The sequence below is a fragment of the Kwoniella dendrophila genome, chromosome 9 (assembly GCF_036810415.1).
Source record: "Kwoniella dendrophila CBS 6074 chromosome 9, complete sequence".
Lineage (NCBI taxonomy): Eukaryota > Fungi > Basidiomycota > Tremellomycetes > Tremellales > Cryptococcaceae > Kwoniella > Kwoniella dendrophila.
The window spans coordinates 876623-900224 of NC_089484.1; the positions used below are offsets into that span (position 1 = coordinate 876623).

General features: G+C 38.4%; 12 protein-coding genes across 12 annotated transcripts; 9 read left to right on the forward strand and 3 right to left on the reverse strand.

Annotated features, from left to right (window-relative positions):
- Positions 1-218: 218 nt before the first annotated feature.
- L201_006739 (uncharacterized protein) lies at positions 219-2254 on the forward strand (the record flags this gene model as incomplete). Its single annotated transcript, XM_066222457.1, has 3 exons — positions 219-698; positions 774-824; positions 998-2254. The coding sequence occupies 3 exons, from the start codon at positions 219-221 to the stop codon at positions 2252-2254; spliced, it is 1788 nt and encodes a 595-aa protein (XP_066078554.1).
- Positions 2255-2697: 443 nt separating this feature from the next.
- Positions 2698-3872, reverse strand: L201_006740 (uncharacterized protein; the record flags this gene model as incomplete). Its single annotated transcript, XM_066222458.1, has 5 exons — positions 2698-2832; positions 2977-3091; positions 3219-3294; positions 3360-3439; positions 3529-3872. The coding sequence occupies 5 exons, from the start codon at positions 3870-3872 to the stop codon at positions 2698-2700; spliced, it is 750 nt and encodes a 249-aa protein (XP_066078555.1).
- Positions 3873-5587: 1715 nt separating this feature from the next.
- On the forward strand, positions 5588-6188 carry L201_006741 (uncharacterized protein; the record flags this gene model as incomplete). Its single annotated transcript, XM_066222459.1, has 2 exons — positions 5588-5614; positions 5679-6188. The coding sequence occupies 2 exons, from the start codon at positions 5588-5590 to the stop codon at positions 6186-6188; spliced, it is 537 nt and encodes a 178-aa protein (XP_066078556.1).
- A 614-nt stretch (positions 6189-6802) lies between these two features.
- On the forward strand, positions 6803-7516 carry L201_006742 (uncharacterized protein; the record flags this gene model as incomplete). Its single annotated transcript, XM_066222460.1, has 1 exon — positions 6803-7516. One exon carries the CDS (start codon positions 6803-6805, stop codon positions 7514-7516), a length of 714 nt encoding a protein of 237 aa, XP_066078557.1.
- An 811-nt stretch (positions 7517-8327) lies between these two features.
- On the forward strand, positions 8328-10001 carry L201_006743 (uncharacterized protein; the record flags this gene model as incomplete). Its single annotated transcript, XM_066222461.1, has 2 exons — positions 8328-8777; positions 8850-10001. The coding sequence occupies 2 exons, from the start codon at positions 8328-8330 to the stop codon at positions 9999-10001; spliced, it is 1602 nt and encodes a 533-aa protein (XP_066078558.1).
- A 541-nt stretch (positions 10002-10542) lies between these two features.
- L201_006744 (uncharacterized protein) lies at positions 10543-11375 on the forward strand (the record flags this gene model as incomplete). The annotated part of the gene is made up of 3 exons (XM_066222462.1): positions 10543-10707; positions 10809-11195; positions 11271-11375. 3 exons carry the CDS (start codon positions 10543-10545, stop codon positions 11373-11375), a joined length of 657 nt encoding a protein of 218 aa, XP_066078559.1.
- Positions 11376-11657: 282 nt separating this feature from the next.
- Positions 11658-13499, reverse strand: L201_006745 (uncharacterized protein; the record flags this gene model as incomplete). The annotated part of the gene is made up of 4 exons (XM_066222463.1): positions 11658-11725; positions 11787-11901; positions 11982-12791; positions 12852-13499. 4 exons carry the CDS (start codon positions 13497-13499, stop codon positions 11658-11660), a joined length of 1641 nt encoding a protein of 546 aa, XP_066078560.1.
- Positions 13500-15328: 1829 nt separating this feature from the next.
- Positions 15329-16234, forward strand: L201_006746 (uncharacterized protein; the record flags this gene model as incomplete). The annotated part of the gene is made up of 3 exons (XM_066222464.1): positions 15329-15378; positions 15528-15962; positions 16108-16234. 3 exons carry the CDS (start codon positions 15329-15331, stop codon positions 16232-16234), a joined length of 612 nt encoding a protein of 203 aa, XP_066078561.1.
- A 1005-nt stretch (positions 16235-17239) lies between these two features.
- On the forward strand, positions 17240-19588 carry L201_006747 (uncharacterized protein; the record flags this gene model as incomplete). Its single annotated transcript, XM_066222465.1, has 4 exons — positions 17240-17769; positions 17858-18028; positions 18117-18301; positions 18966-19588. The coding sequence occupies 4 exons, from the start codon at positions 17240-17242 to the stop codon at positions 19586-19588; spliced, it is 1509 nt and encodes a 502-aa protein (XP_066078562.1).
- Positions 19589-19940: 352 nt separating this feature from the next.
- On the forward strand, positions 19941-20570 carry L201_006748 (uncharacterized protein; the record flags this gene model as incomplete). Its single annotated transcript, XM_066222466.1, has 1 exon — positions 19941-20570. One exon carries the CDS (start codon positions 19941-19943, stop codon positions 20568-20570), a length of 630 nt encoding a protein of 209 aa, XP_066078563.1.
- A 732-nt stretch (positions 20571-21302) lies between these two features.
- On the forward strand, positions 21303-21890 carry L201_006749 (uncharacterized protein; the record flags this gene model as incomplete). The annotated part of the gene is made up of 1 exon (XM_066222467.1): positions 21303-21890. The coding sequence occupies one exon, from the start codon at positions 21303-21305 to the stop codon at positions 21888-21890; it is 588 nt and encodes a 195-aa protein (XP_066078564.1).
- Positions 21891-22411: 521 nt separating this feature from the next.
- Positions 22412-23158, reverse strand: L201_006750 (uncharacterized protein; the record flags this gene model as incomplete). Its single annotated transcript, XM_066222468.1, has 1 exon — positions 22412-23158. One exon carries the CDS (start codon positions 23156-23158, stop codon positions 22412-22414), a length of 747 nt encoding a protein of 248 aa, XP_066078565.1.
- Positions 23159-23602: the final 444 nt, after the last annotated feature.

Genomic DNA, 23602 nt, shown 5'->3' on the forward strand with positions numbered 1-23602 from the left:
GAAACGATGAAGAAGGGATAATGGGATAGCTGATGTATGTGATGTGATCATTCAACTTATTTCATTTACTTTAGCATAATACAGCAATAACATCTCAATCAGATATAACAGCTGATCAGAATTGCCAGCGGTAAGGGAATGAAGTCCCGGAAGACAGTAATCATTTATATTATTTGAGGAGTTTACCGTTGATCGGTTCTCCTTGCAAACAGAGTACAATGCAAGCGTCAACCTCATCATATTCATTATCTTCTACACCACCTATAGACTCCGAAATTTGGGGAGGTGCCCCTTCCACAAATAGAGTTTCAAGTCCACATGGGTCACCGAACATTAAGCAGAATGGCAGAAGAACATTGATACGTAGAAAAACCAGTGATAGGATATCATCGTCGAGAAGTAACACCCCACGTCTCGAAACCCACCAAGATGAACAATCATTGTTGATCTTACCATTAGACATACATCCTTTATCTGGACCTACACCACCTATATTACATTCAGAAACGCTTGGAGAGATTAGTAGACCGAATCTGAAGCGTCTGACTACAGAAACTGAAAGACAAGTTGCAGAAAGTTCGAGATCAGGCTCAGAATTTACAGGTTCAATTAGAGGGAATAGTTTTGATTTACTTAGGATGACACCAGGCTCGGAACATGATGATGGACAAAGAGAAGTTGAAGTCATGATTCATACTGTGAGCTTGATATATCTCTTCAGATAGACATTCCTAATTAAGACAAACTAATACTTATCTTGTCCATTTCTTTAGATTAAACCTAATGAATCGTTAGCTGGTATAGCTTTACTTTACGGTATAGATGTAAGTTAGCACTGATATAATTTTATGATTTCTTGCTCTCGGCTCTTATTCGCATGGAGTCGATCAGACGTGATCACGCGAAATCACCGAACTGAAATCCAAATTTTTGCTTTCATCGTGTAAAGTTGAGTTCTGGCCTGATGGATCGCTGATTTACTTTTTTCCGTTTCTAGCTAGCGACTCTACGTAAATGTAACAAATTATGGTCATCTGATCCTATACATATCCGAACACATTTATATGTACCTCTAGAAGCATGTAAATGGAATAAAGCCAAAGAAAGTTTGATCAGAGGTCCAGGTGAAGGTCAAGTTACTTTATTACCTAAAAAAGATAAAGGGAAAGGAAAGGAAACTATCAATGGTTCTTCGTCAATCCAAGATAGTATGAATGGTTTAGGACTACTTGATGGACTTTCTAATCAATATCAAAATGGTTCTTCTGATAATTTAACTATATCAACATCAACATCAAATACAGATTTAGCTAATACATTTCTACCTTCAACTAATCAATCATATCATCATGAGAATTTATCACCTCCATCTTCCACAGCACCATTAGAATCAACGATAGAAAATACACCGAAGATTTTAGATGTAGTTAGAATACCTTCAAGTCAATTAAGGTTTTTCCCAAAACCCACTAAACCACCTGATGGACCGTCAAATACAAATACAAATACAAATTCACGTAAATCATTAGATTATTTGAATCATAGTCCGACTAAATCAAATATGACTTCTTCACCATTAAGTAAAAGTAATAAAATCAATGATCATGATCATGATCATTTGATACCGCCAACGAGAGATTCCATAGAAAAGCAACGTAATTCTCAGGAATCAGGTGGTCCAACAATAATCAATGACTTGGCCACTTTACCACCCAGTTTACGAAGTAGTCATTCTTATCCAAATTCAAGTATACCAGCTCCATTACCTAAAGGAAGATCAAAATCTACTATAGTGAAACTTCGTCCTCCATCGGCCACTTTACCTAGAAATCACAGTCATAATAACTCGACACCAAATCACGCTAGTTCAATTTCCATTGGAGGTAGTCTAAAAAGTAGTTTATTGGATTTTTTTACTGTACCTCCTCCACCTTCACATCAATTGCCTTTCCCATCTAACACTGATACGATAGGCAGATCATCAAGTTTAAAGAGAGAGCGAATAGCCTCTTCACCTTCAATTACCACTATAACTTCTTCTAACGGGATCGCTAGAACTAGAACACCTATATCCAACCCATCATTAGTTGCCAATAGTACGGTCAAACAACAGGAAAGTATGGAATTGAAAAGTACTAGATATTCTGATTTAGGTTTGGATCTTGGCTTAGGTGGTTTAGGTATTGGGTTTAACAGTACCGAAACGAATCCTAAAAGAAATGAAAATACGGGGAAAGGCGATAAGCAAGATTGATAAGACCCAAACAATCTCTATCTACCCGTCTTAATTTTTCTGGCTTTCTTTCAGTGGCCCTCGCTTGTCAACTTTAGTTTATCTGTATAACTGCTTTACAGTCCCTCTGGATGATCTGTACATTCAGATTGTACGATTAATCCCTTTGTGTCTATCTTCCTTTTCGTTGTACATAAATGTCTCATCATCGTATGATTTACTTTGTATACAGCGCGTTCAGTATAGCATAAATCTAGCGCGCTAGATCTGCATTCGTCGGATAATGTCTTGAAATCTGTATCAGGATAACCTTGTATATATGCATTACAACATGATTGCCTTCAGCCGATCACCAAAGTGAACTTATAGGTTTGCTCGAATTAAGTATATATACATAAGGTCGGTGTCAGGGTATATATTATTTGAATGCTAGGTATAGGTATTTACGGAAGCCTTGGAGTCGCTCATTTGGTTTCGAGTAATTCACTTTGTATAGTGATTTCAGGTGTTGGGACGTTTATTGTGGTTGTAGGTAAAGGTGGAGAAGGCACAGGTAATTCAGCCACATCTTTGAGTTTACTAGCTACGGCATTTGCGGACTATAATGATCATGAACGTGTAAGGTTTAGTACAAAATGGATTCTTCCTCTCAGATGTTACTGGTATGAATGAAAAATCCCGTAACCGTGATGGAACCCCTGGTTAAGAGGGATATAACATCGACAACGGTTCAAAAAACTCACCCTTGCAAATCCACTTAGATGTACATCGACAGCATCAAATTTCATTTTGATTTCCTTTTTAGTTTTTATCAAATTATCTCTTTCTTTCGTCAATTGAGCGACTTGTATTTCTCGTCTGTTCAACGAGTGTAAGAAGCATTTAAGATTAGTATACTTCGATGAGAGCGAACCATCGTTTTTGCTTTGGAAGGATACGGAAATTTGGTTTTGTTGATTATCCGGATGATGATGATACTACTTACTTTTCAATCTCTTTCAATTCGAATTCTAATCTAGCTATCGTTAATTCATGTTCGTAATCTTCATCATCTTTTGAAGCTGTTCCAGCGTTACAAATCAGATAACGTATTCATAAAAACATTGTAATTTCCACCTAGACTCACGTAAAGCGTTAATTATACTTTGATCAGCTTGCGATAGGAATTCTTCTACAGACGGTAGATCCATCTCTTCATACGCTGGTCTGTGAGATATTGATAAAACGAAGGAGATCAACATGTTTGTCATATCGTTCAGGTTCTTCATCAACATGCATCATGAGTTGTGGCTTACGCATATTCACTACATTTATGAATTTCATCAATTACTCTAGTTCTTTCATATTCAATTTCTCTTAATTTCTCATCAATTTTATCTAATTCATCTCTTGATTCAGCTACTTTATACCTTGAAGCATTTAACAAAATTTGTGATTTTCTCGTTATCTGTCTTATTGCTGCTGTTAAAGATGTTATCGGTATATTTTCTTCAACTTCAGTTGGATATATATGTTGTTGTATAGCATTCAATAAGGGATCTAAATCTGGTAATGGTGAACTAGGTAATTCTGAGGGTATAGGTAATAACAATAATGGATCTAATGGTGAAGGTGATGAGATTCTTTTCGGTAATACCATTTTGACTTGATAAAATCTGAAGTGTCTTTTTTGGTGAGATCACAAGTTTGATACTGCTGTAAATGAATAAACAAACGATATTAGCAGAAGGTTCAGCTTTTTGACTAATAAAATGACTTTGAAGGGGAAGAGCGATGATAGCATTTACACACTTGTAGAAGGGTTATCTTCTTCGAGACGACGGAAGCAAATTGATATCTAGAATCAGAAGAAGTGATGATGTCATCATATACCACCTTCGATCATTGTGTGAAGGAATCAAGTTAATGGTCAACTTAACAGATCAAGATGTCTCTTAACAATGACAATGGTCTTGGAAGGCTATTGCTGTTCTCAAATCTCATGCATGTTCAGATATAAACCATCAATCATACAATATGTGAATCAAGCTTCAAAAATACGACCCCAACATGGACCATATGAAAACCGCTCTCAACCCAATTCCACTCGTTGGCGTCATGCTACAATATTGGAAAGCTCGGACCTCCTTGATGGATTACTCAGCTATCACTATAACTATGTTGACATCATGTCCAGTCAACCATCCACCAGCGATCAAAGACAGTATCAATCGAGCACTATCAGGCTGTGTATTGAAAGACCTCTTCTTCTCTCTTTCTTTTCTCACCCTTTCTACTTTCGGTTTCTCCTAATTCCTTCACTAGTGAAATTTGTCTTCCTTTTGAAAGCAAGATTCTTCCGACATAGGTCAAAGCACAACGTTATTTCGAGATGCCTATCTCACTGTTGAGCCTCAGTGATGATTTACTTCTTCGTATTGCTTATTTTTCTAATAGAGATCGTTATGTTCCTTTTCCATCCTTCAAACCATACTGGTCGAACTTTGCCAGTGAAGTTACCTCAAAAAATCAGAAAGACTTTTTCTCGCTTAGACAGACTTGTAAAAGAATATACGGGTTATGCGTTTTCAAGAACCTACACATGGTGATACATGGATTCGAAGAAATCGGCCACTGGATCAATAAATGTCCTATTAATATTATGAATGCTACACGGTCAGTACTATTTTCCTTCTTTTCCTTTATCTTACATCTCTTAATGTATTGTTGTGTGTTCAGGATTGCGCTTACAGTAAAACGCTTTTTCATAGTCGTATACGAGTATACTGTTCACCACAAGGTCAAAGAAGTGCTCTTACCGCTTGGCAGATAATTACCAATCTATTTAATCATTGTACAGCATTGGAAGAGCTGGTCATTACTGGTTTACCACAGTGCAATCATGGAAAATCATTTTACGACGATCACATAGTCAAACCCGAACTCTTTCGAATACCGCCTCATGCAACACTATCTAAACTCCGATCACTCTCCATAGGCGTAGACTGTCAGTACTGCGTAGTCGATTGGTCAAGATCGTTAATACCTGCACTTTTCAACCTCAATCACCTTCGTATCTCCCTCCCAAGATCTGCTACTCCCTCTGATGAACTCCGCGAACTTTCAAATTCATGGTGCAGCAATAATAGTAAACCCAACATCCCACTTCAGACCATTATCATCGCCTTCATGCCATCGGATGACCCTAATCCCTCACAAGAACGGCTACAAGATGTGGTCCGGATAGCAGGCGAGCTGTTTCCGGAGGTGGTGACGCTTAGTATCAATCCTTTTAGATGGCCTTGCGGCAATATGCGATTGGGTTGCCAGATATTCTTGCAATACCCCGATGACAGTGAGGTGCACGAGGGATACATGCCAGAAGGAGACGCAATCAAAAAAGTGAGTCGATATCTCCCTCAATATCATGTTGTTATACGTACGATCGAAGCTGATATGAATTCAGCAAAATTATCTATCCGCCTTACCACCATCCCACAACCTCAAACACATTGATTGGGGAATCACTGTCAATCCAGCACCGGAAAGACCCGCTCCTAAGGTCCCAAAGGTGGGGGAAACCAAGATTGATTTTGTACGATACTTGGCGCAACGGAAAAGGAAAAATGTTGACGAAATGGCATTAGCCGAATATCGTTATATACTTGAAGCTGTATCAAACCAGATTATCGAAAATTTTCCGTCTGTAGAGAGTGGAGTATTCTGGGAATATAACTATGAACGTTCAGATCCTCAAGGGTATAGGTGGAGCTGGACTGTGATTGTAAATCACGATGATCAGCGTCAGGCGATAATCGACTACGATCCGTTGTCGTTCAATACAGAATTCCTTCGAATGAGACTTGGTGAAGAAGTTGAAATGGACAATGACAAAGAGGATGCCAACCACTACGCGGATCATGATCTCAGCGAGCCTGTGTTCGTCTCTGAATGGGAGATTGATGATACCTGGTAAAGTCCGGTATCAATGTAAGTTCAGCGTTTGCTTATACCTTTACTATGAAAATGGAAAACTCGGACCATAAGTGGGGATGGCTAGCTGACTCTTCATTCGCTGTTCTCCAGACTCCGTTTCTGATCACTGGAGTTCCTTTGTTTCTTATTACCTCATATACAAGCATGTATCTCTGTGTAACATGTTATATGGCCAAAATGGGTAATGCGTATCGTTGTCTGCTGTCGCAGAAGCGAAGTGAGCTTCTTTGATATCACACGAAGCGATAGACACTCAGTTCTTGCTCCGACATGTATGGTGGTCCATGGTGATTTCAACGATATGATGGATGGATTTCCAATTTGTATCACAGTAAGTGTCCGCTTCACCATCCTTCTTAGCATGAATACGCAGACTCTCTCCTTTCTGGTTGCCCCCTCCCCCTGCCCCTTTGAAAAATACTGTGACCCATGTAGACTTGTATCGGTCTATAAAATCAAGCTTTGGCGTAATTCTACTTTCTCTTTTTTTTCACATTGCTCATAACTTATATATCTTCAAGATTATTATCAATTACAGCCTATACTTATTCGTCAGCATACATAATTTCTAGGTCCACCCACAACACTTGCATAATGCCTCGAAAAGACCCACTCCCTGGTCCAGATTATTTCCATAGGTCGGCACCATCCCAACCTAACACTTCAGGCTCAGGTTATGCCTACGTACCTGCTCCTTCAGGATACCGGTATGGGTCATTGACACCTTCTTCAACGTATCCTCGAGATACCTCAGCTTCATATTCCCAAGGATCAGCAAATTACGTTCCCCCTGCATCCAATTCAGAGATACCAATGACAATCACATTTCTACCTGATACATTATACTGGACAGACGATCATGGTCATACAACTGAAATGGGTAGTTTGCCCGAGGTCACCGGTCTTTGGTATATTGATCCTACAAAACATAGATTCAGAGATGGCGACAACTTTATACGTGATCTGAAACTCAGAGAAACTATACAGGACTTGTACAGAACGGCAAATACTGTTTTACCAGAAGAAATTCTTCAAAAACAAGTACATCTAGCTGAGCAATCTACCAACACTTGGAGGCGAGATCACTATCATGAGCTCTTTGAATTATATGAAGAGGAAATGGCAAGAAGGGAATGGCAAAGACGAGAATACGAAGATTCTAGGTCACCTAGAAGAACGTCTTATTCTTACGATCGTGGTTCAAGTATAGGAAGTGGGGTAAATGTAAGAGAGGCAGTTCCTTCTTCAGTAAGACGTACCAGAGATAGCAGAGGAGTGATAGAAACTGTGTATCTCAGACGGAGATAGTGACAGTTAAGAGTTACTTCTATCACGAATATATATGTATACACAAGTCTCAACGAGATCGTAATTTACCACTTCGTTTCGTTTATACTCCATGAGAAATAGTGCACCTCATTCGTATTCTGACTACTTTGATCATCGATACACTCTATCTTCCATATATGGTACAATATGATATTCCAGAATATATTTCAGCTGTATATGGCTGATTGTGAGCATTACCTAAAATGGGATGATCATGATCGGGAACACGATCCAAAGTCAATTACGTTCCTCCTGATGCTGGACTGGCCTTTTGATCGTACTCTCCGTTGTACTGTGTAAATCGCAAACGGGATCCTTTGAGAAAGAGAAAACAACGCTTTCTCCTAGTTGACCAGCCTTTAGAAAGGAGCAGAACAATCTGTACTGAGATCATAGTATACATAGGAGAAACATATGAAAGGAAGATACATAGTCTTTTGTAATGTCAGTGTCACTATTTGTTGATAGACACCAAACAGAGTGAGACGAGATTTACAGGACTTTGTATTCTTAACTTGCAGCGGCTTTACAATCACTGTTCTACTTCTTTGGCGATATCTTTGTTGACACACTCTTCAGTACCTGACAAATCTATCAAAAGCAGCACTCGAACCACTATCATGGATGCTAAAACTCATCATACGAAGAAAGATTATACACCAATAAGTACAAGATGGATTTGTAATCTAGAAGTCTTCTCCAACTGGATCAATGACGAGGTAAGGCAAAATTTCAACTTACTCCTCTGGATCACCTAGTGGTCTATACTAATACCTAAACTCTATTGAAAATGTTGCAGAAATTATCCAGGTGTACATTAGTAAAATCACTGAGTGATAGATTAGATAGACCTCCCTCAGTTTTGGTCAACGCTTCAATAGTCTTTCTACTTTCAGTTATAATCCTTAATCCATATGATCTATCATTCAGTATATCGAACGGATTCGGCTTAATACCTATGGGATATATAACTATAAAGCACATGATTGAATCTGAAAATACAGTAAATAAACCAGGATTGAAGAAAAAGGAAAATTCACTAAAAACGCAAAAATCCAAGAAATATTTGGATTTCTGGTTAATCTACGGTACTTCAATAATGCTTGAAAATGTTATTAGTCAAAATAACTTAACAACATTAATTCCATTCTGGTTCTTGCTAAAAACAATTTGGATAACTTGGTTCTTGATTGGTTTATTAGATGATTTGGAAAGTAATGCCATTATACCTAAACCTTTGGTATGTCGAAACATCAAATGTTCTCTAGCAGAATATACTGTATCACTAATTAAATTGTTTCGTCGTCTATAGCAGCTTGGTAAAGTCTCAGCGCATCAATCAAAAGAAGCTCCTTCGCCGGGATCATCTTCAGCCTCATCTACCGATTCAGATTCAGCTTCAGAGTCGCCTTATCCAAGTAGTAGAGATATGACAGATGATGAAGATAGTGAAAGTGACCATAGTGACTATTTATCGGAATCAGATGCAGCTCTTCCAACAAATATTGCTCCTACGACAGCTGCATTATCAGCCATCACAACGGAACTGAACGAAATGCATTCACCGCCAATTTCGAGAACGCCTGAATTCACTCGTAATGGCAAACTCCTCACCCCTCTTACAGGCGTCTCACCGAGTTCCGATCTCTCTTCACGTTCAGCATCAGGTGATGACCACAGCTCTGATACATCGTCGATAAAAGCAACAAAAATCAAAAGCTCAACTGTTTCATCAGATAGAGGTAATACGGTTCATTCAGATGACCCGGCCTCTCAATCAGATTCCGAGAGATCGTACAGATCAGACGACTCCAACGATGTTATGTTACCTCCTGATACACCTTTAGATGAACTCGCTTTGAGGGGAAAGAAAACTATTGAATTACCTAGTCCCCAATCTTGTGATTCTGAAGATAGCGATGATGAAGGAGACGAGAGATTACCTGCGAAGCCTGTATCTACGAAGTCGAGTATCAAGGATGGTACCCATGAAGACGCAGAATCGGATGCTACAAATGTATCTGGCATTCCTTTGGTTGAAGCAAAAGAAGAAGAACCAAAAATCTCTGATCAATTTGCAAAAGAGGATAAGCCACCATTCGTTGAAAACAAAGGCCCTGTACTTGGAGCAACGCCTCCCAAAATCCTCAAGCAAGTATCAGTATCAGAATATGGTCGCGAGGTGGAATTGGATCAAGAGAATATAGAGAATGAATACAAGGTGGGGGAAGTGAACCAGGAGATCAAGAAAGATAAGGTCGAGGATCCAGATAATAGTGAAAACCCGCAGAAATCAGGTTTAAAGGAAGGTGAAGTCATCAAACTTAGTATGGAAGATCTGTTGGCTATGGATGAAGGTGAACAGTCTGATGATGGACAACTCAAAGCGGATATCGTTGCCGATTCTGAGGGGGATAAGGAAGTTAAGAAAACCAAACCACTTGAGGTGAATCATCACGAGTAGACAATTAGATGGATATCATTATGTACAATAGGCACCTACAGTATGTATCGACTGATCGTTTCACTGGACTACAGTACGTGTTTGATCGAGGTAACATAACATGAATTATGTACGAAGACTGCATTACTCATGTTATCTCCCTAAGCTCAATGTACATAGGGATATATGTGTCCAAATCTAGAGTCATTCCAAGTACCTATATTTCTCATGTCCATGATCATGTTTCTGCTAGCTCCTCACTTCATATTCGCAGTAAATTTCGAAGCTGGTACATATAAGATATCGTTAAACCCTCTCACCTAAAGCGCCTTCATGAGATATTGTACACTTATACTTAGTTTAAGCACAACAATCCCTCCTTTCATCAATTCCCGAAAATTTCCTTTCTTCTTTACCCGTTTTTTTTTTTTCTTTTGCCATTTACCGCCATTTAATCTTTGAATACTTTCATGCAGTAAAAATATGCATGTGTCTAATGTGTACTTATGATCTATTTGTACTGAAAATATGTGTTCAATTATATAAAAACCCTTTCGAAATAATGCCGTCTGATCCAAAAGGAAAACCTAGATCAAAAACTGAAAAAGCCAGTAAATCGGAAAAATCGACTGTCTCAAAAAAACTCTCTTCCAGATCTCAATCGGAATCAAGTTCTGGTCGATCGAGCTCAAAAGAGAATGATAACGATAAGTTGATCAAGTCATATGTACGTATCCTTCTCGCTCTTGAAACGTTCAGGATGTCAAGAGGAATTATCCCCAAAATCAAAGCGTGCATGTTTGTACTGACTAATAATTCTCATAATAGCTTCTTTCTCATGCAGGATACCTGAAATCACTCATACTACCATTCTCCAAAACCACTTCCATACCACCTTTGATCTTATCCATTATACTCTTAGCGATATTCATGCTCTTACATCTCTACTTACCACTATTCATCATACCGCACTTATCAGCTTTGATAACCCTTATAATACCAATACAAAATACAGCAAACACAATCATTTCTGAGAAGGGTAGAAAAAAGACTGATGCTGCACAATCGTTATTATACTGGATCATATACTGTTTATTGGGTTGGGTAAAAGGTGCGATCCAGGTTTTATATCCGAATTTTGCAGGGTTGTTCGCACTTGCCAGAACGGCGATATTGATTTTAGTTGGTGGACCGTGGTTTGGAAGAGCTGGTTTGGTAAGTCAATCGCATTGATGTGTGAGAACTCAATGAGCTGACTTATGCGCTATATTATATCTTGTATCTTGGTAGAGACCTGAACAAGCAGAACAAAAAAGTAGTTCAGAAAGGAAAAGTAGTACTGAGCTAGATCCTAAACACAGAAAGGGATCTGATGACCAAAAGAAAGATCAATGATACAGTATCACTAACGATACTTGCTGACAATCAGTAAATAAGGCATATAGTAGCTAAATCAGATAAAAGAGTAGATTTTTTAACTTGATGCATGATTCAGTACTATATATATATTAAATTTATCGTTGTATGTATTGTATTGCATATATATGTTCAAGAAAATCAATCACCCTTGTAAAATGATGTTACAGTATTCAGAGAAGGTGTCTATGCGAATCTATGAGCCAATAATTTTTCCGTAATAATGAGGGATGCTTGAAATTTGAGTGTAACATCGAGTGATCACTCATCATGTTCATCTTTGCTGATGAATTCCCGGAATTTTTGGTTCACAAAGGGTTCATCTAGATCTGAAAGATGGATTTTTCGATCAGCACAGTAGTTGATATTCGCCCATCATATATTACTAACCTTTCATTTCTTTCAAGAATTCCTTCTTCAACCCTTCACATCTATATTTGAGGGTTTTCAGAGTGGAAGTTTTTCCCTCAAATGCGAAGAACAATCTGCGGAGATAACAGAGCATCTACAGTAGCCAGGAAATTAGTGATTTGACAGGAAAACAACTTTCTGGATAGTTGACTTTGACGTATATCTTTGACTCACCTTATCACTTCTAGCCTTAACCTTGTTACGATATTTTGATTGAGCCCGTACATTCTGCTCTTGTCGACCAGCATGGTATGGTATACCTCTAGCCTTGTTGATTGGTGGGGGCCTATCATCAGTAGCAGAGGATGAGGATACTGATCTTTTCTTTCTACTATACACCTCCCAGTCTTCATCCTCTTCCTTGATACGTTTCAATAAATTTATTTTCTTAGCGCTCTTTGGTGGTGGGCGGGATTTTTCGAACAACGCTTCCATTTCTTCACGTTCTAGGGATGATGATGGTGTTGGTGATGGTTGATATTCATAATCATCATTGGTTGCCATTGAAGATGACGGTGGGGAGCAGGCGATAGGGGAAAGGTGCTTAGAAGACCTGGAGGGGATCGCTCTCGTATTCCGCTTGGGAGAAGGTTTGACATCGATTAGTTTGGGTTTACATCTAGCGGTAGTTGTGAGGGCATCACTGGAAGGTATGAGGTCCTGTTTCGATTTAGGTTGTGGATGACTTGAATTGATGGTATCTCTAATACTTGAATCCTTCTTTACCGACACTGAAGTAGTTTTGATTGTGTCGCAGGAAGGCGTGCATTGCCTTATGGTTTTTTTTACCTTTGGGGGGGCAGTTTTGAACTTTTTGGAGGAGATTCTATTGGTCTTTGTATCGGTTGGTGAAGGAGTATTGGCAGTTGACGGATTGGCGTATTTAGAATTCTCGATCTTTGAAGATACGTGAGCTTTGCGAGGTCTACCCATTTTGGCCTTGTTAGCGAGAAGCTGTTGACGACCGGAAGTGCACTTGTTGTCCTGTAAAAGTCACTTGTATCAGTCACGATATTATCATAATTAGTGAGCAGAATAACCTACCGTAGCAATTCTGTTAGGCAGTTTACCCTTTTTGGCCTTTTTTTTTGCCAAAGGGGGGGTATCGACAAGAAGAGGTGCTTCAATGTTTATAGGAGACAATAATTGCTGTGTAGAACCATTAGTATCGATGGGATCCAAAATTTCCGCTTTCAAGACAGGTGGATTGCTTGCAGCTTGACCATCCGGCGATGTACTAGCAATGTTGTCGTTGATGAGAACACCCTGGAGGGAGTTAGGTGATTCATTTCTTCTTGATTCGAGTGTGATATTTAAGTCAGATTCGAAATCGGAGCCGGAATCGGAATTCAAGTCGAAGTATAGACTGTGATCGCCCGGAGTAGAAGGTTTCAGAGGCTCATTGTTTGAGAGTGAATAAGTTGATTCGAGGTCATCGGATAGGCCGTGGGTATGATTCAAATGTGTTGGTGTTTGTAGCTGTAAATCCAGCGGACTGATGGAATAAGAATTGTATGTATGAGTCGGAGTAGAAGGTGGATCTACCGCACTAGAGCCGCAATAGGGTTGGTGGCGAGTAGTCCGAGGATCTAACCGGTTGTGGTTATAACGGTCGAAGCAACGAGAGGAAGCTAGTATTGGTTGGCACTGGAGTAAACCCCAGTTGTCGGTATTCTCGATGTGAGTGTCCATGCTGTTGTGATAGCAGTAAATCAGCAGGGTAATTCAGTAATGCTACGATACAACAAGCGGGGTTTCTCCAATGACTGTATGTGACAGCGGGAAATAAGAGTGATAGGTGGTATTCACGTATAAGGTAGTGCTTTAAAAGAGCGAGTATTACAAGATTGCGTATGCATAAGGGTGAATCAAGATCAACAAGAAATCAAGAAAGAAAGTGTCGACCAGAGAAAGGAAGTTGAAAAGACAATGATGATATGGTTTGATGTATCTCTAATAAGACGGAAAGCTTTCTATGCAAGTTAAGAGAAGAAGGAGAAAGTAATGTTAATATTCCTACGAAGTACCCCCTATATACGTGTAAGCTAAATTACCACACTACCAATTTTCTTGAGAACATTAGTATCACTCAACATTAAATTCGATTTTACTTTTTGATCCTAATTATCCAATGGGCCGATCTGTTCCAATAAGGCGGCATCTTATGCTTTTCTTACTTCTTACAGTCAATCATATCCCATGAAACATGACAACCATCACTATCATCTAACTTTTTCCCATGATAGTATTGACCGCCAGGTTGATCGTCTGTCTCTACCAGATCAGAATATGCTTGTTTGGATGACTTTTTGGACAAGAAACGGCTTAGCGTACATTTAATAGCATAGATATAGTGCACTTTCAAGTCGGATCTTCAGGCACAAACGGTTGATTAAAGGAGTAGTTGGGATTGATGGTGTATCTGGAATCGGTACGGTGTGAATGATAAAGTACCATTTTATCTGCTGAAGAGAAAAGTGAGTGACGACTGTATTAAAGTAGCGGCAATTATTTGTACCTGATCAGCGATAACATGAGAAATGATATTATCGAAAGGAGTGGGGAACGTTAGCTGAGAGATCACACGCTGTGAAGATATTCAACGGGAAAAATTCGAATTTATAACCAAGCGCTACAAGGACAAATCACTCCAAGTTACAATGTCTGTCAGTGAACAGCGCTAGATTATCGGTGCTCACTCAATTTAGATGACACGCCATAGTATTGTCACGCATTTGATGAAATCCTCTCATAAAAGTTCATATCCATATCTGCTCGTCGATTACTCATAATCTCAGCTCTTAGTGTAGGGCGGCCGTAATTACTGATGGTCGTTTCAAAGCAAGGTATCATTGTGGAGTGGGATCGGGATAATCTGTATTGGTTTATTATTATCATTCAGTAAAGGAGTCAATGATAGCTTTGTGTCGTTTGATGGTAAACTGATATATTGGAAATGACATTTCTATGGATCATTTTAAGCGATCAAGCGAGATGATGTTTGTTAAAGGTATGATGGTGGGTTGACTGGATCATTTTTATCGTTATCAAGGGGTAAGTAAATCAATCTTAATTCGATGAAAGACGTTTCATATTTTACCGCTTAATTCCCCGTTTGAGGCATCTTTGGCAACTGGGATTCCTTGTTTGGGTAATTTATAGCTGTTTGATAGCTCACGTGTTTCAGATTAAAGTGGAGGTTAGCAATATATAGTTGGTACTACAAAGTTTAAGCATGACGCGTTTTAGCTTGAAGCCAAGAAAGAGAGGGGTCACTGCATTTACTAGTTACTATATTCTGATGTGAAATATTAATATATTAATGCAAGATACAAAGCTCTGTGCGGGAGTTTTATCATATTTAGAACAGCCTGATATTTAAATGCGTTCGTTCTTTGTGTCTTACAATCAGCATATTCAACATAGCATAGCATCGCTTTCGTGAGATCAACCCACTTTCACAGAGCAGACCTGAGATCCTTTGTGTCCGAACTTAGTCACGAAAGTATCGTTCGACGAAGATGGACCCCTCAAAGGTAGTTAGTGGGTCTTCTGTCAATGGTGTATCTGGGTAAGACTTAACTCTCGTCTTGTAAACGTATCTTCCTCAAATCGTTAGCGAACTTCTGAACACCCTAAAACCATATACCTCCCTTTGTTCCGCAGTGAGAGGATTGTTCACATTTGCTAACAGACAAACCGTCATCTTCAATCTCTTAGATCAACCTCCAACATATCCACATATAACTCTAACAATACATCGTCATCCTCAACTGCATTTCCACCTTCACGAACACATACCAATCCAAATATACCTGGTATGAATTTAGGTTTACCACAATTCCCACATAGAAATAATTCAGTATCATCGTTAATGGACGCCGTGATGGGACCAAAGACTACCAGTAATCAGCAACAATCTCCTCAACAAACTTCACCTGCACATTATTTACCTACTCCAACAGCATTGAAGTCATCTTACAATCCTATAACAGGCAATAGACCAAATGTATCTAGTGGTCTGAGCAATGGCAATACCAGCTCAGGTTTAGGTGATTGGGATATTCTTAGCGATGTCACTACTAGTAAAGTGAATGAAGGTCAACCTCAACCTGAAGAAGCTGTAAAAGAGTTACAAGAAAAGGTTGATAAACGGTATGTCCCCATGATCAACATCGTTAATAATCATATCCTGGTCTTTGCGCTTAACACTAATATATCTATGGTCTTCTTTTGATATCAACATTACCTTTTCACTCACATTATCTATCACCTTACCGCACCCCCGTATGTCATATAGACGTTCACAACTCCCCCACTTGGAGTCTGAATTAGCAGCTTTAGAAGCCCAAATCAGAGCCACAGAAGAAAGGTTGAGCAGAGCTTCTGGAGGAGCAGTCTCCACTGGAAGTTTTTCCGGTAAATAGAGGAATGTCGGTCATCGTTTCGCATAGGTGAGTATTTTTCACATCTTGACTCCTGATATCGCTTATTGATGAACCGTTATCTACAGATATCATATACCCAAATCGGCTCCTCACTCAAAGTTGTAATATAGGGCCATAGCCAACATCACTTAATCACCATGTCCCTTCCTCACTATTGACAGAATCACACCCGGATCGTCTACTCTTATCTTTTTTCGCTGCATCATATTTCCTGTATATACATCGCTTATGACAAAGGGACTTGATAGAACACATGCACTTGATATCCTTTGTTAGTATTATCGGAGACAAAGGTGGTTAACCTAAAAAGCACAGATTTAATATCGTTCTACGTTGTCTCAACACTTGTCTGGGCAACTTACGTACAGTCTTAAATCATCCACGGGAAGTAGCGCGACCAGCTAAAGGCTAACCTTTTGTTCATCGTAGATCTTGAGTATCACCAGACCGGTTTGTTGATGGGATATGTAAGGTAGTTTTGCGCCATCAAACGTGTCAGGCAAGTACACATCCTTTTAAACAATCCCGTACCTCCCTTTGAGATCCACTCCTATCTACTAATGTATTAGCTGTCCTATCCATTATAACCGTTACAACCAACGTCGTTTCATAAGCAAGGCAAATATATCGCTGATTAGCATTGTTGACTAATGCTACCGACTGTAGTATGGTATAAGAACGTCGAGGTGCAAGGATTATTCATCTCTTTTTTTATTTTAGTTTCAGGACTCGCAAAAAAACCAGAAAATCAGAAACAAGAAAAAAAGCCAAAAAGTACATAGCTAGTATAATAGTAAAAATAGAATATAAAAATAGAATAATCAAACACACTCTTTTCAATCTTACCTAAAGACACACAAATTTATCTTCCTCAAATCACCCAGTGGTCCTAAAATAACACAACCTCCGCAAGTTCAATCATCAAGAAAAGACACCAAAAGCTGATTCATACTAAATCCAGAAATACCAACAGGCAAAATCAAAATGATCTTTCAACGTATAATTATCCTCTTCTTACCATTCTTATTCACCGTATCAGCTATGCCAAGTTTATTCTCTGATGATTCCTCATCTTCCTCTTCGTCCTCTTCTTCTTCATCATCATCATCATCATCATCTTCTAAGAAATCTTCTGCAAGTACTACCAATGGGGATAATGAAGAAGTATCATTTCTAAAAACTTTACAATCAGCACAAATTTCATCAATGTCATGTTTAATTACATTAGTAAATTTAACTTATTCACCTTTAGGTGATTGTTTAGGATTAACTGATTTAGCTTCTTTAATATCAAATCCAAATGTTAACGGTGAAGAAGGTTTAACATTTTCTAATCAATTAGATGGATATTTAAGTAATGTATGTAAATCACAATGTAATCAAGATGATTTAAATCAAGCAAAATCAGATATTTCACAAAATTGTGATTCTCAAAATGGTTTAATAAATGTTTTGAATACCGTTATAGATAAATATAATGGTGGTTATAGAACTGTTGCCTGTCAAGTTTATTTGTAAGTTGCGTTTATTCTCTTTCGATTGACATCCGCAGGATTCTGTACCTATCAGCTGATGTACAATCTTTGATCTGTACACATGCAGTAACGGTACTTCAGAATTATGTCTGCCTTCAGTATTGAATACGACAAATGATGCGAATAATAATAACTTCTTCGATTCGTTAGTTACAGGAACAAATTTAGATCAATTCATAGATTCAGTTTTTAAACCTGCTAAATGTAGTGGATGTATGTATGAGATTTTCAAAGCTGCGTAAGTTTTTGGAATCTTTCTACCTTATCTATTATTCTATTTCCCAAATGATGTAACCTGACTGATCAGTATATCTAATCGCTCACAGTCAATATACCATACCAGAAATTAGAGGGAAAGATACAACCAACCAATTTGGATCACATTTAAAAAATGATTGTCCAAATGATTCAAGTAATCCAGGTAATATCAATTGGGATGATGTAGATAATCAACAAATACCAAATTCTTTGGAAGTTAGTCAAAATTCTAATCCGGATAATGGTCAAGATGGTACGCGTAAGAAGTCAAGTGCAAATTTGAGATACAGATTTACGGGTCAGACTGTTGGAATTGTATTGGGCTTGACTTCGATGTTGTTGATGTAATTTGTCTCCTAAATAACATTAGATTAGAAGGCGGTCGAACAGATGGGTAAAAGCAATGGTCGACTAGCCACAACATAGAATCTAACGTATTGTACATCGGAGTCGCATATGCAACCACTCTACTGTAAATGCTTTGTCGCTTTGACTTCGAAAGAAGGCAGAAACAGATCTTTTTCCCCACCTTACTTTTCAAGTCCTGTCGTTCTTCGTCATCTCTACATAGTCACAGATGTTGTGTATCGCACAGTTTTGCCCTTTCATCCCACAAGGGATTAGTAATGACTGAATTGCACTGTATTTATTCCGTAAGGGGAAAGGTCAAAGGGAGGTTATGAAGCATTTGAGCTGAATGGATCTTCGACTTCTAACGGTATTATTCAGAGATCCTTTTTTACTTTACTACAGTATCCTATAGATTCTCGAGTGAACCACATAGGACTACGTATGATGTGTACTGTAATCATATTTCCCATGTCGAGATATATAAACCGTCGAATTGTGTTCATATTTGATCAAAACAACTCATCTTCAACAACATTTAATCCACCACTAACCTCACTTGGCAATAGTTATGAGTAACACCGATCGATCTTTGCAGCTTTACAGACGATATCCATCAGATGAAAGCGTTACTTCGGCCAACTCAGGTCCATCAACTACTAAGCGTGTTCGAAAATCAACTTTGAAACGTGAACCCTCATCCGCATCTACAGAAATGACAACTTCAGCGGCTGTCAGAGATGATAATCCAGAAAACGATGAATGGGCTTTGCCAGGATTGCTACCTAAGATGTATCCATTATCTAGAAGGATGTTGACTGAACCAAAAGCTACTGAGAAAGATAGAGTATTTTCCATTTTCATATATGATGGCTACTCTATGAAAAATGGACCAAATGAAAAGGACGAGGAAGAGAAATTTAGTATAACTTTTGAAGAAGAGGAAGGTATAAAAACCACGTTAAATTATTTGATCGATAAGACAAGACTTTCCAAATATGTCAATCATCCTGAAAATGACAGTAGTAGTAGTTTTCAAGCAAGTGAAGATGGTAAAAGACAATTCATGTATGATTTAACTCCTTTAGAAGTTGTCCAAACTGTTTATCCAGATTTAGATCATAAGACAATCATGGGTGTTCCTAGTAACATCACTGAAAAGGCTTCTAAATGGTTCAATACCAGAATCTGACTTGTGTGAGATAGGCCACAGAAACAATCGTACATTGATTAGCCAACTGACTATTCTGTACTGTATGTACGGATTTCATCATGATGCATGCTTTGCTATCTTTTCTTGGTGCACGGTCAAATCAAAATTACTTCGAGCAAGGCTATCACTATAACAAAGATACTCTGTACTACTGCCCAATCAATGAACTGACTTCCTTTATACCTCAGAAGTCCACCCTAAGCTTTGCGAAGCAGCTATTGGCTGGTAAACAGTATGCATATAAGGGGAACAAAATGGCAAAAATCACTTTAACTATACTTTCCTCAGGCCCACATTAATTCAATTATTCTCCTACAACAGTAGTATAGATATGGCAGTTCCTGATGGCACCACAAATTCGTCAGCCAATGGATCTTATCCGTACTACTCATACCTAGCCAGATTATCTAGACGACGTGCTAATAATGCCACAGCTAATTCGTCACATGTTCATTCATCATCCTCTAATCAAACTCTACTTCCGTTGGCAGAAAGAACCAATGTTTTTTACCCTGAAGATATCTTTTCTTCACCATCTGAAACTGTTAGAAGCAGAAATGATGCAATTGGGGAAAGACAAATAGAAATTAATGTCAATGCTTTCATGGATTCTAGCACCAGCATTAGCAATCAATATGGTCAGGCGACAACAACAACCATAGATATTGAGATTCCAGAGATTATTAATAGTACGGGTGATTCAACAGGTTCAATCTATGGAAAATCAGTTTTCAGATATTCACTCAATACTGCAAGATTTCGCAGGTACAACTTGTCACAGAACATAAATCAATATTTATCTGATTTAACAATTCCCGAAGTCGTAAATACCGTTTACTCGATTTTGGGTGAAGGAGCTAAACAAGTGATCTCAAGTGAAATCCAACGACAGGCTATTGACTGGTTTGATATCAGTCATGAGTTCCTCTTCATTGATGCGGGGTCAAAGAACTGGGATTAACCTCCAGCCAGTCGATGATACGGAGGAATGTGGAGACTGAAATACGTATATGTACTTGTATGGTCGTCTTGCAGTTTTTAGGAGTAGAGTCAGTCATTGGAGTTTGAGCTTAAGGTACTCGTCCAGGTTTACGAGCTGAAACGTAGTAATGATATTTGGATGACATCGATATTGCCTATGATGTCTTTTGTCAAGCGTGAAACAGAAGTCAGTTTTTGGAAGCTGAATTAGAAGGCAAAGACAACGAGTGGGTGTTCATTGATGTGCAAAATGTGTAATTACATGATTTCGAATCATGCTGAGGATTGGGAATGGGAAAGACTTCCTTTCCCCCACTTTAAGAAGTCTGACCATATAAAATCGTCCTTTATGCGACCTCTCTATCTTTCCTTTATTGCTTTCACTCTAATTCGTCATGATCGTTGAGATGCAACATTGCGTCATGGTCTTCCTCTATCCGATGACGCCAAATAGGCCTAAGTGGTTTCAAGGTAAGAAAGGAAAAGTATTATCTGAATGTCTCACCTTGACGAAGGTGGTGATTCAGTATTCTCAAAGGATCACTACCAAATGATATGTCCAACAGTACGAGTACCGCTATGACATTACTGCTATATATAATGTGCATTTTGAATCTCGTATTCTGTTTGAAATCCAACATCTCTACTTTTTCTTGACCATATAACCTATATCAATTCAGCAATATGAACAATAATAACGCAACATTACAAGATGCTCGGTGCACCACTCTTTCAGAAGAATTCGACTAATGCAGAAATGGGTTTACCACCACCTGATAAGGAAATACCTCCTTTAGACGAAAGATTTACATGTGAAAACGGACCGCTTCATAGAAGTATTTCGGTGAAAGTATATAAAACTGGTTCGGAAGAGCCCTTCAGAGAAAGATTCCTAAGGGATTTTGGAGATTATATTTATTCAGAAAATGTATTTGATGATGATGAATGTGGAAGCCTTCGTCGAGCAAGATTTGTTCAGCGTACCGATTTAGTTTACGAATTTCAACCAAGTCTTTTGGAAGATCTCCTCACCACTGGAGAAACTAATTCTATTGATACTGCAAATACTCGACAGTTCCAAGCTAATCTAACACCTTTACATGTGGTTCAAAAAATGTATCCAATGTTGAAAAAAGACCACGCGATTGAAGTTGCGACATCTATCGCAGAAGAAGCTTCAAAATGGATGATCAAAAGAACGGAACAACAATCTACTATGCGTGACAGTGGAGCCTCAAGATACACCGCAGAATCATCACAAGCTGAAACTGGACCTTCATCTTCCAGAGGGAATCACTAGAGTGTCGTGTCAATATTGAATGGGAGGAATAAGATTAAACAACAAGTCTATATGTATCTTACTCAAGTAATATCACATAGTCGCACTTTCTAGATACATATTACAACTATCATTCAACGATGTTTGATGTGTCAGATGCATTGCAGAACTGCAAATACAGTAGACATTATAACAGAAGATCAATATTTAACAATTAGTTGGGTTTCCTCATCCATTTGCCTCTGATTTCCTGATTCGACTTTCTCGGCGTTTGCTTAGAGATGATGTACAGTACCACTGAAAATGCCTGCTCGTGCTGAATCATACATAATTTTCAATACATAATTTATTGATTGATAGTCTGAGATGCGTAAATTTCACGAAATGCATAAAATCGATATGTTATACAGTATATTCACAAAACTACCATACCGTTTGTGCAAATGTTTAGCTGAGAAATCTTCTCAAAACATAGCTGGATCTGTTCCACTGCGTGACCTTCCGTCTTTCAGTCTTGAGAGTTCCACTATTAGGGAGATTCTTTACCATGCAGAAGTGGGCAATTTATTTTCCATTCCTTCTAAAATCTCTGTTTCATAATCTTCGAGAGATTTTGTTCTTTCCAACTGTAATTGTAATTTCGCAGTTTTATCGGAGTGATCAAAAGGTGCTAATGGATCAGATGATGATGCGGACGATGTCGATGACGATGAGACCGATGATCTTGGACTAGAATTGGTATTGTCATCATCATTATTTTCTGAACTTTTTGAAGCTTTTGATCTTTTCAACTTTCTCTTCCATTCCCTTTTTGCTCTATGTGGATCAAATTGACTTTTATAATCGACTCCTGTCAAAACATTTGATTTGTCTCTAAAACCATCATACAGAGCTGATCTATCTTGAATATTTTTCGAATTCTGTCGTTCCAAGGTTAAACGAGTTTGATTCGTATTATTTTCTTCTTCTCCTGTATCTTCTTCTGTATCTGAGACTAACATACGTGGATTTTTATCAAAATATGATTTCAATGCAGGATCTTGAAGTGAAATTGAATTAGGATCAATTCGTCCTTTGGTAATACTATTCACATTGTCAAAAGAATTGGAACTCAATCCTCCTCCTCCGGAATATCTCTGTTCCCTCTTTATTCTTCTATGTAAAAGTGAGTCTTGTCTAGTTAATCCAGGAACCCTCTTCTTACCAAATTCTGTATCGAAATCGTAATCACTTTCAAGGTCACTTTCGCTGTCAGTTACAAATGCACTTTCGTCTTGATCGAAACTCATATTCGAATTGTAATCGGTCATTCCAATCGATTGTCGTAATTTGGTTTTGTTGCGTTCTTATTCTCTTTTATATACTTGCTACAGTCAAAAGTCTTAAGGAAGAAAAAAAAGACTTTCAAGAATAATGATCAAATGAACAGAGGGGAAGTGGGAAAGGATGGAAGGTATTCAACAGAAGTACTTTGGGATTTTTGATGGTTCTGATAGGTTATTATTAAGGAGTACCATTGGTGTCCTATATATAGTTGTTGAGTTCAGGTATAGGTTAATGATTCTTAGTCGGTAGCTCTAAGTGCCAAGACCTCACCTACAAGTCGGAATTAGCTAGATGACGTCTTTGTTTTTACGAATTAAAGGTGCGATAAGACATTATCATACGGTTGTCCATATTTTCTCCGTTGACATCCAATTTAACTCTCGATCACCTCAAAAGTTAAGTTGATA